Raw genomic sequence first — 14,662 nt, 5'->3', positions numbered from 1 at the left:
TTTTGTTGTCCATTAGTTACATTTGATAGGGATACTGTCTGAATTTCATTTCATTCTTCTTTTAAAATGCAGTAGGTGAACACCTGCTTTGTTCAACAAACGTATGCTCAATATGTATGATATTTGGGTTTTTACTTTATTTGCATTACATTTTATATTAAGGTAATCCAAATGTAACGTATATAATCAGTTTAAATTACTTTATGATTGTAATACTTGGATTAGGTTGCTGATTTCTTTTTTTGCAGGTAGTTATTAATTGTAACAGAATGCATTTTCTCAGTAAGCATCCCAACCCTGGTCGGCAGGCATGAATTCAGTCATTTCACAGGTTATGTATTCCAGTCTGAAATATGTGCTACTGAAACAGCTGTTGACACTGATGTAAATACTGTAAGTGAAATGATTATAGCTTGGGAATAGCTGTGCAATTTATACTACCACTTTATATCTTTAATATTTTTGTTCATGCATGCTTCTTGAGAGATAGTAAGATATCTTTAGCAATTTCCCCTCTGTGGGACCAATAAATTCATTCTGATTGTGAGCCTAATTCAGCAAACTAAATCCTTAAATATTTCATTTTCTGATATTCTCCAAATTCTTTGCGTTGTTCAACTGTTTTTGAATGGCCATAGTTCCATCTTGGCACCTTACCTGATGACGTGCAGATGATCAATGTTTGCAGAATCACAGATATATCCCAAACGACATGCATGCTTCGTTCAATTCATGCTCATGTTCTGCAGTTGTTAGGGGACGACGCTTTGCAGGCGTACACACGGCGGAACTTTGAACATTTTCCCTCCACACTCCTGTGCTCCTGGTACCGGTGTGTGTCCCCGTGGAGCGTGAGAGTCTTTGGAGCTTCACCGGAGATTCGTCCTCTTCCGCTCCTGGGTTTGGTGTTTAGGCAACATGTCGCTCTTTTCTAACCTTCCTTGGTTCTGTGTCTATCAACCCTGAAGACATGTGAGCTGTGAAATCCGTTCATGAAGCATTTTCCTCTTCGTTTGTGTTTTCCATGGGAGAGGGTGGATGTTTGTGCCGTCTGCAGCAGATCAGGAACTCCACTGACGAAGCACAGCGCGCACAGATTGCCACAGATAATATTCACGATGACATAATTGTATCCACGTAAAGAAGGCTTAAATAGACAAATGTAAAAGAACGAGAGAAACTCAGACAAACTATAAGGTTTTGGTTTTTTAAATGTTTTTCTAAATTGAATGTGCTATTCCTTGCACAATAATATCTTACTTTTAAATGGTTTTATCTTTAATTTGGCCCTTCATTGTGTTTATTTGACAGATTCTACAGATGTTATCTTTCACCGTCAACATGCATATATTTTACTTCTTAATTCTGTTTTATTTTCCATGTTGACATGTTTCTATTTTGTGTTAGGGTTCAATACCTTGTTTTAACATGCTGCTGTGTGAAAATATGTTCCAATTTGAGATCAATAAATTAAATCTTATCTTGTAAATCATCCAGGGCAGTGGTTCCTTTTATTTCAAAAAGCACGATGACATGGTGGCAAAGCAGCCACCTGTGGATGCAGCGTGATCTGCTGGACTTGATGAGTGCTTAGTTCTATTGACCCAAATAAACACGCTCACTCCTTCCTGTGGTTAGTGTGCGACCTCTAGCGGTACCTATGGGTTACAGCAGTGGTTCCCATCCTTTTTGGTCTCCAGTCCCCCTTGAGCCGGTCTCTATTCTATCAGAACCCCCTCACTCATCTGTGATGATTAGCCTACATTTTTTCTTGCGTTAACCCTTTGTAATTGTATTCAAACCAACTTCTACATGAAAACCACTTGTTTAACTCAACCGTAATACAAAGGCATTTAAACTTCACATTTAATTGAAAAGTGAAAAAATATAAACGCAACACTTTCGTTTTTGCTCCCATTTTTCAGCTGAAATCTACGATACACGTGGTCTGCGGTTGTGAGGATGGTCGGATTTACTGCCAAATTCTCGGGAAAGTCTTTGGAGACGGCTTATGGCAGAGAAATGGACATTCAATTCACGGGCAACAGCTCCGGTGGACATTCCTGCAGTCAGCATGCCAATTGCACGCTCCCTCAAAACTTGCGTCATCTATGGCATTGTGCGGTGTGCTTAAACTGCACATTTTTAGAGTGGACTCTTACTGTGACCAGCCTAAGGCACACCTGTGCAACAATCAACTGTCTAATCAGGCTCCTGATATGCTACACCTGAGAGGTGGATGGATTATATCGGCAAAGGAGAAGGGCTCACTAACACAGATTTGAAGAATTTGTGAACAATGGGACCAAAAAGAAAAGCGTTGCATTTATATTTTATTTCAGTTTAAAACTCACTTCTGAGACTAGAGCTCTCAATGAGATGCTTGTGCTTGCCTGTCTTTCATACACTTTGATGGTTCTGGGGGCAGGACACCAGGATTATAAGAATTCATTTAAAAATAGTTTTTGAGTGGAAATAATATTGCAATTCGTAATCTTACTTCGTACCCCCTGCAACCACGCAAGTACGCCCGGTTGGGAACTACTGGGTTACAGCAACCAAAAGCAGCTTTCCTGAGAATGATACTGCATGGAGGGCAGTGCTGAAAAAAATACTCAGATCTTATACTTAAAATATACCAATGAGTTAGAATACCCCTCTATGGGTCAAACGTCATTTTTAAACATATATTAAGTAAGGTATAGCAGAATAAGCATCAAAATATAATGAAGTACTCATATGCACAATGGCACATTTCAGAATAATATAAGATAAGTAAGTATTATATGTATCAACATTTAAAATACTTGCAGAATGCCTTTTTTCACTTTATGTTATAATATAATTATGGTTATTATTTCATCCTGTTTTTATCACTAGCAAATACTTGTAAGAGCATTTTAGCATTGAACCTTGAAATACTGGGTAGATTAGTAGTACAGTACAGCCTTATGTGTTTTAATGTGCACAGAGTAACTGAGTGTTCAAATAAAGGTAGCAAAAAGGATAATATTTGCTTTAATCAATTGTAGTAGAATACAAATGTATAGAGTATGATTAAATGGAATATCTCAAGAAAAGTACAATTATGTCAACAACTTACTCTACTGTGGGCTGATTTTGATTCATTTTGGGTAGATTTTTAAGATCTAGGGGACTCTGGATCATTTGGATTGGACGGATTGCTTATCTGTTTGAAAATAAATTGTCCACAGTAGAGATTATAAATCTCATCTTTTGCTCTCCATATCCAATGGTCGCAAAACTACTCATGGTATAGTCATCAGTCCACCGAGAGAACAAATATGGCCACTTTCTGGTTTAAGCTGCCATTTTTGATCCTGAAAATGTCAGAAATGGACATCCTCAATAACCCCCAAACCACTCCAAAATTGTCAAAATCAGCCAAGCCATTTTAACTATTGTTAACATAGGCTGTAATTACTGCCAACTAACCCAACCTATGATAATTGTGCAAATTACCCAACGTATGCAAGTTATCATCCAGCAGTTTCTATGTACAGGCAACATACCATACATTTCTATCATAAAACTCTGGGGTACTCAACATGTCCGGGTTCACTATGCTAGAAACTAGACTAAAGGGCATGCTGGCAAAAAAGACTTCCTGTAGTAGAAAACACATAAGGAAGGACATGTTAGATTTGAACAATAACATATTTATCTTTCCACATCTCTCTCTCTGTCAGCACACACACACACACACACACACACACACACACACACACACACACACACACACACACACACACACACACACACACACACACACACACACACACACACACACACACACACACGCGCGCGCTGATGCGCAAATGTTATCTTTACCTCTTGTTCTGCCTGCGGAGAACAGCCTTGTTGATCTCCCTTAGCAAAATGTGCTTGTTGTTCTTCATGTTGGCTTTCGCTGTCTCCAACACAAACTCAATCTTGTCCTGGCTGAAGGGACGCTGGAAGGTGGAGAACTCGTCCATCCTTGCTTTGACCTCCTCTGCATCTATAGAAACAGAGCAGACATGTTCACTCGACCATTCATCGACTGCTATTTTGGATCATATAGTTAGAATGTTAAGATGCAACTGTGGAATATTTATTTACACTCCAAGATTGTTAAAATACATGTTTAGAATGTTACATTTCAGTAAGAAATGACCAAAGTAATAATCTTTAGATTAAGTCACCATAAGAAGTGACAGAGAGTGATTTACTGGAAGTGTATTAAGATTTCATTTTCTAATGTTTAGTTACCATTCCTGAATGTGGATTTACACTTCTAGAAAGTAAAGTTATCATTCTTGAATGTTGAGTTACACTTCTAGAATGCCATGATAAAATCTTAGAATATTGATACTTCATACTTCTAAAAAGCCATGTTGCAGTTCTAAAACATTGATTAACACTTAAGTCAAGTTCCAATTCTAGACTGATGGCTTACAAGTGTAGAATGCTTTCAGTAACAAATTCTCAAAGTAATTATGTCTAGACTTCCATTGAAATACACTTCTGTTAAATCACTATCTATGACCCTAGGAGATACCACAATTGTGATTGCCCTTATGGCCCAATGATGGGTGTCCTTGCCTTTGACGTTCTAAAAACTTTATTTCTGTGGTGATTTTCCTTGGTAAGGCGAGAGCTTTTAGATTTTTCTGGACGTGTAAACTTAAAACCTACCTTTCATTGCTGTTTATGGTCGTAAAACATACAGATGTTAGGTTAGAAATGTGGGATGTTGAGATTTGATTCTAGAATGTCTAGAGAGCTGAGTTATGTATTTATTAACACTAACATGTTAAACGTTTAGAGCGGTGAAATGCAATGGTTAGGTCAATACAAATAAACTTGCCTGCTGATAAATACAAGTCATTGTCACCGATGAACGGAAACATTATTAGCACCCAACATTTTACTACACAACTTGAACGACAATAAAATGGTTTCTTATTATTGGTGCCTCCAGACCAGTTCTGCTTCAGAGGAGAAAAGTCATGAAAATCTGCATCTGTGTGTAACAGACCTTTGCAGTTGTTTCTGTTGAAGAGTGGCATATAAATGATGGAGAGCTCAGTCTCATTTCCCTCAAACACGTAGCAGTCTTTTGGCCATTCTCTCTCCTCAAGGACTTTGTCATCTATCTCTGGGAAAGATTTATTCACCTCGGCTGCATAGTCTCTGGCAAAGGTCAGTGTCTGTGAAGGAAGCAGAGGGAGAACGTTGCTTCATAAGTTTCACAGCTTTCATGAGCATTTATATAAAGAGTTCAAAAGTAGTAATTGAGGGTCTTACTAATGGTCATGATATTCCACACTTATATGAGGCAATATGCAGTAACGAGACATGGTTAAACTGATCAGTTATTTAAATTACATGAACATATAGCCGGCGCCAGCAAATAGTCTTATAGGGAATGGTGGTGGACTGAGTGGTGAAGCGGACCTTTGCATCAAAGCTTCTAATATAGACCGTTGACTTTGTTGCGCTGAGTCAGTAAGCATTGACTCCAGGTAAGACTCAGAATTAGGTAAGGCTAGAAATAGGTGCATATAATTAACATTTTTATGCACCTATTGACTAACAATACTATTTAGCAAGTGCTATTTAATTTTGACTGAACAAGCAGTAACTATAAGCTCATTAGGCTACCGAAAAATGATATCCAATGATGACCGGCTAATATACAGAAATGCACACACAAAGTAAATGACAATAACCGTAAACAAACAGCTACAATCTAAATCTAGAGAATACTAATGCCCTGATCATTATTAATAGTATTTGTTGACTATGAAACCAAAGCTTTATACAGTATGACAGGCTGACACTTGCAGTTGCTGGACATTAGAATATACTGTATTGTAGCAGTAGTCTGCAGATAAGACGTTTAGGGAATATCATAAATAGTTTATATACTGTGTGTACTGTGTAGTGTTAATGTGCATTACCGTTAATACCAATAATTTAGTGAAGGCTTAGCCTTCCCTAGTCTTTATTACCAGGTAATCCTGCCCTTATTTATAGCCAAGGGAGTGAGGGTGGACAGACACACCTAGTTTACCTTTATCCTAAACACTGGAGCACCCCAGGGCTTTGTTTTTAGCCCCCAGTTGTGCTCCAACACACAACTGTAGAGCCACTTGTAACTCCAAAACCATCAAGTTGCAGACTTCATTTTTTCTTTTTTGTCTAGCGGGATGGAAATGTGTCTTTCACTCACAGAACAACAACAGAAAACAGTTAAACAAACAAACGCATGGACGGATTTTATTTCACATTGTAACCGTTCATTTACAAACCTGTATGTGCTTATTGATTAAACACATTGTAGTTGCCAGGGGGCCTCCTTAGTCCCTCCTAGAGCTCAAGACCTCAAACGTATAGACAGAAGGATAGGAGTTACAGTATATGCAGCAATTATTTTGCTTTCTTCCTATTTCTTTAAGTTAACCGTTAATTCAATGGCTTTGGTAAACAACCAAATATGTTGCTCTCCATTGACACTATCCTGAAAGGTGACAGCTTTTCAAGCAAGTTTCAACAGTTCAGGTAGAAACACAGACACACAAAAACAGAGACACACAGTGTACCATACCTCAAATATATTTCCAGCACTGTACTCGGGTGCAATGATGAGGTCTATATCTCTCTTGTTTCCCAGAAATGGAGGGTAGGCTACGTTGATCACCAGCCCGGCGTCTATCAGGTTGATCCTGTCTTTAGTGACGAGGCATGGTGGAACTGTGGAATCTGCCCAGCAACAGAATTGAATGTTAACCAAACTTCAAGCCAACGTATTTATTTGCTGATTCAAAAAAAAGAAAACTGACACTCGATTAAAGAAAATAGCAATTGACACATCCAGTAGATATAAAGCAAGATTTCTATCTCTGTTTTTGATCTCCACTAACCCCTGTGTCTTCAAATACACCCAGTGATTTGCTCCATATTTCCCAAGAGGGAACAGTTTGATGACAAGGTTGATACCAATCTCATATCTGTCCATTAAATATTAAGTGATACATACTATACTTTCTTTAGCACAGAGGCACAGTGGAATGTGGAATTGGCCCAGCAATAGAATTTAACGTCCACAAAATCAGTAAAGAAATGTTTTGATTAAGTATTTGCTTATGTATGAAACAGAAAGAAAACATTCTCAAGTGAAAAAAAAGAACTAGCTATTTATACATCCAGTTGATAAAGAGCAAAATTTGTATTCATGTTCAATATCCACTTGATGATATAAGATTTATCTCTGTTTTTGGTCTCCACCAACCCCTGGTACTTCACATTCATATCCAGTGATTAGCTGCACATTTCCAAACAGTTATATCTGTCAATAAAATAAGTAAATAAATTAAAGATGAAGCTATTACAATAAGCCAGTTAAGCCTTGCTAAGCAAAACAGCTAGCCTCGCGACAAAATCCTTATCCCTTTACCAGCCACTCACACTAAACAGGGCTTGTTCTCGAAAACACATAAAAACCAAAGTGAACGTAATGATATGAAGTAACCCAGGGACAGTATCTCATACTACATACATGGCAGTCAATGGAAGCAGTATACACCTTATAAGTCACTGTTTTCTTTAAAAAGGTATGTTTTCTCACCTTGGTATTGGTAGAGGAAGTTTTCTGTAGTTCCCCACTCCCATTTCATAATCTTGGGAAGAACTTGTGAAATAAGCAGAGAGACTGGAAAAAACACAGACATGTTAATATCTCCTTTAAATTAAAATGATCTGTTATCCAACAATTCTGCCGTACACTGACCATGTGTCTTGAAAGCTCCTTCTTCTAGACCCTGGCTCCAGATCTCTACCTCATTCAGCAGCTTCAGACTCAACTGCTGAGCAAGACTTTTTCTTTCCTCTGAACTCTTTGACACTTGCCATGCTGACTGACTATCATTGAACATTTCTAAAGGAAAAAATAACATTTTGAATCAAGCATTTGATGTGTCAGGTGAAACAGGGAAGAAGAAATGTGAAGAAGAATGAAGCGTTGAGGTCAGCTTGCAAGCTTTTGAATGAGTTTGCAAGTACCAAAACAGTTGGATTTAGTACGTCAAATTTATAGTAAATCATAGGCACGCTACTACCTTCTAGTATTTTCTGCAGGTTATCGAGGTCTGAGAGAGCAGTAGGATCCTTTACGGTGCTTCTGGTCATGGCTACTACTGTTACAAGGGCGTGGTATACACGCATGTACTCTTCAGCAGCGCCATCTACCTGTCCAGGCACTGAAACACACACACACACACACACACACACACACACACACACACACACACACACACACACACACACACACACACACACACACACACACACACACACACACACACACACACACACACACACAGCATTAAATCTCTCCCTGCAGCTTCTAAAAAACCTTTAGAATGTAAGAAATATCAAACTGTACCTACCATTCAGCCAGGGGGGGAGGAAGTCTTTGATCGCATCCTCATGAGCTAACGCACAACCAAGAACACCTGCACAGTTTTAACACACACACACACACACACACATACACACACACACACACACACACACACACACACACACACACACACACACACACACACACACACACACACACACACACACACACACACACACACACACACACACACACACACACACACACACACAGAGTGTTGGGTTTGTTACAGTTAAAACATTCACAATACATGATTTGAGATACTGTTGATATAAAAAAAGATTGATTGGTGCAGTTTTAAGATGCCTCTTTTTCTTCAAAACCCAGTATTAATTGGTTTTCATTTTGATTGTTTTTTGTGTAATGTACACAATTTCCTCAATGTTAGAATCAATCATTTGTATACCTTTAATTTAATAATACATGGGTACTTGAACCCAATGAGTTATCAATTATTATGGCTCTATTTTGAAAAAGACCAAATTGATACTTAAGTTAGTTCAAATTAAAAGCCAGCTAAAGACTTTCCTGGTTTATAAAGCTTATAGTTAGTTGGGGACTCTCACCTTTAACCTTTCGTCTCTCTGCTCTGTTGTCCTACTTTTCTGTCTTAATATTAGATATAAGGCTTTATACATACAATTTGAATTGATTTGATTAATTTACTCTATTCCCATTATTCTCTGTATGTACTTCACCTTGAAGTTTGACCATGTCCATTTCTGGCTTCCGCTCCAGCAGCTCTCCTCCCTCGAATTTGCTGCCCAGGAGAGACGTTTCAATGAAGAGACCCAATTCTGTAAAACCCGCCTCATGAGGGCTCACCTCAAACCATTTCCCTGAGAGACAGAACATGTGTTTATAACTGCAACTCAATAACTCCCTAAGGTCGTTATTATGCATAAAAAATAATATGTTGAGAGCACAAATTTACAACAATAAGATTAGAGGGCAAATCACACGTTAATATTTTAGGTAACCCCATATGTGCGTACCTTCTATGGGCCCGTTTGAGAAGCAGTACTTCTCTGTAGCACTGTAGATGGGGTAAGGGTTAGTGGCATTTCTGCTGGCCTCATCTGAAAGACGCCGTAAGTCCATCTGAAACACAAGAATTTCTCTGAATGACTTTACAGACAATCTCGATGGGGCTGGGTTTCCAGTTGGGCATATTATGAGTTAAAGTGAGTGTGTTTTTGTTCTAGTACCTGTTTCATGATCCCAGCAGAAGTTAAGACTCCCCAGATATCAGTGAGGGAGAAGTGCTCCTCCTTCGCCCTCTCACCCAACCAGGCCAAAGCCTCCTGCAGCTCCACCCCGGGACCTGACAGCTGGGACACTGCTGCGTCCATGCTGATGCTCCACTGTGGGTCACTGTAGATGGTGGACATGGACCTATCAGAGAAGACATGTAAGAATGTTAATGTTAAAATACATTTCATTTTGATTTGGCCTAAATCTAAAGTGGTATCCTTAATTGTGAAACGCTAGCAGACTTAACTAAAATGCTTGAGGTGAAAATTTAAATCTGTTGCATCAAGTTTAAATTTAAAAGTTGCAGACTTGGTCACATTAGCAAAAAGGGAGGCACTGATTGCATCAAGGGCGGATTTCTATCTAGGGAATAAAGCCAGGGTTAACAAAGTCAGTTGATAACCACCTTTGTGATACCTCTTATCTCTGGTTAGCTATTTAAATTAAACCCTGGCTCTGTTGATCCCGCCTCTTGGTTAAGCTTGCTGGTCAGTTTTTTTTTTGGAGAACAGACCTCTCTGGATAATTCAGATCATTTAAAAAAACCTTCTGAAGCATTAAATCTGAAGTTACTAGAGAAACAGCTGAGTATTTGTTAGAATTTGTTAGCATGTAGCTCGTAGCCGCTCCACTTTGTGCACATCTGGGAAATGATTACTTTTAAAATAAAACTGCTTTATTCAGTATTTTACCAGCTTTATTCACCAGGAAATATACTCATCTTGTTAGCTTAATCAGAAATCATTTTAAAACACACTTGAACTTAAAACAGGCCCATTTGTGTATGATGAAGGCCTTGACACAGTGATGTATCCTTGTGTTTGAATGAGCTGCTAGTGAGTGTTTGAAGGAAGCATAACATACATAAATATAACCTTGGTGAGTGGCTATTTAGCTAGCTAGTGTGCTAATTGAATAGGCTCAAGCAAAAGTACGCAAAAGTTGTGCTTGTGTTTGGATGCTAGTTTTGAGCTTCGCTAAAAGTCTTGGGATATTGTGCTACTTAGGAACACAGAGCTGATCATTAGTGGGGGTTGTGACTTGGAAAGGTGGAGAACCACAAACATAGTCAATACATACAATTTTATATTCATATGGCTAATGTGTAAGCAAACAACTGCCTATTTGCTTTCAAGTTACACTAGTTACAGAAACTGAGCTGAACAATGTTGTCATCGTTTGTGGTTATAAATTAGATTTCCAAGGCTAACTAGCAAGACAGAGGGATCACAGGTTGTGCTAGCTAGCCATTACTTTTTTAAGTAAACAGGGTTGGTGAAATGATAGACACATGTATGTGTGTGTGATTATTTTTACCACGTTGATCCAGAAACTCCTCCAAGGTAAAGCACAGTGTCCAACAGATCGTCCTTTGCCATCTGATAGAGGGACCCCACCAGACCCACAGCTGCCCTCTGACCCCCACCTGATGCCAACAGAGTGATGTGGGGAACCGAATCCTTGTTGGAAACATGATGGAGATATGGTTAATTTGAAAGCTGCTAAGCAATTCGGATTGAACAATTACCTGAATCTGGATCTGGATTAATACTGGGCAAAACCCAGCAGTATCACGCTCAGTGGGGGATAAATATTTCTCACTAAATGTCTATTAGAATTTGCTGGAAGCACTCTGACTCTGCGATGACAGCTTCTTATGACAGCCTGTTCCACTGTCTGATTGTGGAACAGGCTGTCAGAAGAGCTGTAAGAGAATACCTTTATTATGGATCCAAGCTGTAGAGCTTGTTTTACGTTTTTGGGGGTTTCATATTTTTTCTTTTCATGCATACAAATTGACACTCATGGAACCCAAGGTGTCACTGTAAAGCTGCATTCACATTATGAACGTTTTGCCGTAAAACGTCTCTGCGCTGACATTGTGTTTCAGTGGAGAGAGCGCCCGACTAGGATGAAGTACTACCCTCGGCATTGCACACCTCTCAAAATTGTCACAGAGTGACCAATGTTCAAATTAATTCAACTTTGACCCAGTTACTGCTAACCTTTCAACGTGCAACCAATAAGATTAGCTGATTGTAGCTAAATGATCACTAAAAATAGCTGTCTGTATTTTTTTGAACAACATCATACTGTTTTAATAATGTTTTTAATAACTTCAAGTGAATCATTAACATTAATACTAAAAAGAAATCATTTAGAGTGGGGGTTTGACTACATTTTGGTATGACATATTTTATTAAGTACAGTGGGGCAAAAAAGTATTTAGTCAGCCACCAATTGTGCAAGTTCTCCCATTTAAAAAGATGAGAGAAGCCTGTAATTTTTATCATAGGTATACCTCAACTATGAGAGACAGAATGAGAAAAGAAAATCCAGGAAATCACATTGTAGGATTTTTAATGAATTTATTTTCAAATGATTGTGGAAAATAAGTATTTGGTCAATAACAAAAGTTCATCTCAATACTTTGTTATATACCCTTTGTTGGCAATGACAGAGGTCAAACGTTTTCTGTAAGTCTTCACAAGGTTTTCACACACTGTTGCTGGTATTTTGGCCCATTCCTCCATGCAGATCTCCTCTAAAGCAGTGATGTTTTGGGGCTGTCGCTGGGCAACACAGACTTTCAACTCCCTCCAAAGATTTTCTATGGGGTTGATATCTGGAGACTGGCTAGGCCACTCCAGGACCTTGAAATGCTTCTTACGAAGCCACTCCTTTGTTGCCCTGGCGGTGTGTTTGGGATCATTGTCCTGCTGAAAGACCCAGCCACGCTTCATCTTCAGTGCCCTTGCTGATGGAAGGAGGTTTTCACTCAAAATCTCATGATACATGGCCCCATTCATTCTTTCCTTTACAGGATCAGTCGTCCTGGTCCCTTTGCAGAAAAACAGCCCCAAAGCATGATGTCTCCACCCCCATGCTTCACAGTAGGTATGGTGTTCTTTGGATGCAACTCTGCATTCTTTCTCCTCCAAACACAACGAGTTGAGTTTTTACCAAAAAGTTCTATTTTGGTTTCATCTGACCATATGACATTCTCCCAATCCTCTTCTGGATCATCCAAATGCCCTCTAGCAAACTTCAGACAGGCCTGGACATGTACTGGCTTAAGCAGGGGGACACGTCTGGAAGTGCAGGATTTAAGTCCCTGGCGGCGTAGTGTGTTACTGATGGTAGCCTCTGTTACTTTGGTCCCAGCTCTCTGCAGGTCATTCACTAGGTCCCCCCGTGTGGTTCTGGGATTTTTGCTCACCGTTCTTGTGATCATTTTGACCCCACGGGGTGAGATCTTGCGTGGAGCCCCAGATTGAGGGAGATTAGCAGTGGTCTTGTATGTCTTCCATTTTCTAATAATTGCTCCCACAGTTGATTTCTTCACACCAAGCTGCTTACCTATTGCAGATTCAGTTTTCCCAGCCTGGTGCAGGTCTACAATTTTGTCTCTGGTCTCCTTTGACAGCTCTTGGCCATAGTGGAGTTTGGAGTATGACTGTTTGAGGTTGTGGACAGGTGTCTTTTATACTGATAACGAGTTCAAAAAGGTGCCATTAATACAGGTAACGAGTGGAGGACAGAGGAGCCTCTTAAAGAAGAAGTTACAGGTCTGTGAGAGCCAGAAATCTTGCTTGTTTGTAGGTGACCAAATACTTATTTTACCGAGGAATTTACCAATTAATTCATTAAAAATCCTACAATGTGATTTCTGGATTGTTTCCCCCATTCTGTCTCTCATAGTTGAGGTATACCTATGATAAAAATTACAGGCCTCTCTCATCTTTTTAAATGGGAGAACTTGCACAATTGGTGGCTGACTAAATACTTTTTTGCCCCACTGTATATAACTTATTAATCATATATACTGTTGTATAAGCTTTTAAAATAGATAACCTGAGCATATTTTAACGTATAACAATTCAGCACTATATTTTTAACTGTTATGTGGAGTTTGTCAAAAAGCCATATCACATGACTTCACTATGTAGATACTGGAGTCTATGGTGCTCATAAAAGTCATGGAGGAAAGAGAGTCCATCACCATAATATACATGTGCAGGAAGACATTTTTGAAAAGATGATAGATTCCTAAAGAGAAAGAACTGGAAAAAAAAAAGAGAGAGACACAAAATAAATTGTCTTCCCTGATGTGTGAGAGCTTTCTTTCTTACTTCACTACAGTTGATTCCTAGGCTGCTGAGTGACTCCAGAACAACCTTTTTTCTCTTGTGAACATACTCCTGTTCACCAGAACAAAGAAACCGGGACTGACGGATGGGTTTCTGGAGATAAAAACAAGCAACAACAGAACTTTGAGTAGTCATTAAACCTGCAGAACCAATGCAGTCATTGTTTATTCCTGTAGTATCTTTAAAGACAAATAGCACACAAAAACAAGGGGTATCCCGGCAGGGGATTCTAAAAAATGTTGCAGTGTGCTTGAAAATAACTTACTGATAGTTAATTGCACACAACATGCTACTTAAATACAACTTGTAATCTTTGCCATGCATTTCTCACCTGAGAAGCGGTTGTGTTCCCCTCCATGTTCTGCTCTGCTTTTGCAAGTTCAACTAAAATCAAAAGCCACAAGTATATCACTGAAACAGACAAACTTGTATATCCAGTCTGCATGTTGGGGCATGGGAATAACCGTCAGGGTTTTTGCAAATTTTAGGTAATTCTGTCTCCTTCTGACTGCTCTGCAGAGAGAGAGTTCTCTGCTCAGATGTTTCAGGATTTTGAGCAGAAGTTGAGTAGTTGCAGGCGAACACAGGCATGCACAGACAAGATTGGTCAGGGGGAAACCAAAAAACAGATAACAGTTAGATATAGCTTAAAACACACACACACACACACACACACACACACACACACACACACACACACACACACACACACACACACACACACACACACACACACACACACACACACACACACACACACAAAAGCTTGTCAATTCACACACAGAAAAGC

At 39.2% G+C, this 14,662-nt stretch overlaps 2 protein-coding genes across 2 annotated transcripts in view; both read right to left on the bottom strand.

Moving 5' to 3' along the window:
- LOC134877470 (carbonic anhydrase-related protein 10-like) overlaps positions 1–1,094 on the bottom strand; it is a 97,991-nt gene extending 96,897 nt beyond the window's left edge. Inside the window, exon 1 of the mRNA XM_063902975.1 lies at positions 658–1,094. Coding sequence (XP_063759045.1) covers positions 658–718 — 61 coding nt within the window. The 5' untranslated portion in view covers positions 719–1,094. The remainder of the gene's footprint in view (positions 1–657) is intronic.
- Positions 1,095–3,002: 1,908 nt separating this feature from the next.
- Positions 3,003–14,483, bottom strand: LOC134877519 (cytosolic phospholipase A2 gamma-like). Its single transcript, XM_063903041.1, has 14 exons — positions 14,204–14,483; positions 13,855–13,965; positions 11,039–11,181; positions 9,676–9,862; positions 9,463–9,568; positions 9,166–9,306; positions 8,454–8,519; positions 8,124–8,264; positions 7,796–7,942; positions 7,634–7,717; positions 6,614–6,768; positions 5,042–5,213; positions 3,853–4,021; positions 3,003–3,628 (listed from the first exon to the last, which is right to left on the bottom strand). Exons 1-14 carry the CDS (start codon positions 14,315–14,317, stop codon positions 3,595–3,597), a joined length of 1,770 nt encoding a protein of 589 aa, XP_063759111.1. The 5' UTR covers positions 14,318–14,483; the 3' UTR covers positions 3,003–3,594.
- Between the last annotated feature and the right edge of the window lie 179 nt (positions 14,484–14,662).

Source organism: Eleginops maclovinus, chromosome 16 (assembly GCF_036324505.1).
Source record: "Eleginops maclovinus isolate JMC-PN-2008 ecotype Puerto Natales chromosome 16, JC_Emac_rtc_rv5, whole genome shotgun sequence".
Lineage (NCBI taxonomy): Eukaryota > Metazoa > Chordata > Actinopteri > Perciformes > Eleginopidae > Eleginops > Eleginops maclovinus.
Note: the sequence above shows the minus strand (reverse complement) of the source record. Positions and strands in the feature narration are given on the sequence as shown.

What these genes read in the sequence shown, in the direction of transcription:
- LOC134877519 (XM_063903041.1), bottom strand. Translation starts at nt 14,317, where the DNA reads ATGCAGACTGGATATACAAGTTTGTCTGTTTCAGTGATATACTTGTGG. An exon ending in CTCAAACGGGCCCATAGAAG is followed by an intron (nt 9,307 to 9,462) that starts GTACGCACATAT and finishes TCTGTCTCTCAG; the next exon opens with GGAAATGGTTTGAGGTGAGC. An exon ending in CCTCCCCCCCTGGCTGAATG is followed by an intron (nt 8,265 to 8,453) that starts GTAGGTACAGTT and finishes TGTGTGTTTCAG; the next exon opens with TGCCTGGACAGGTAGATGGC.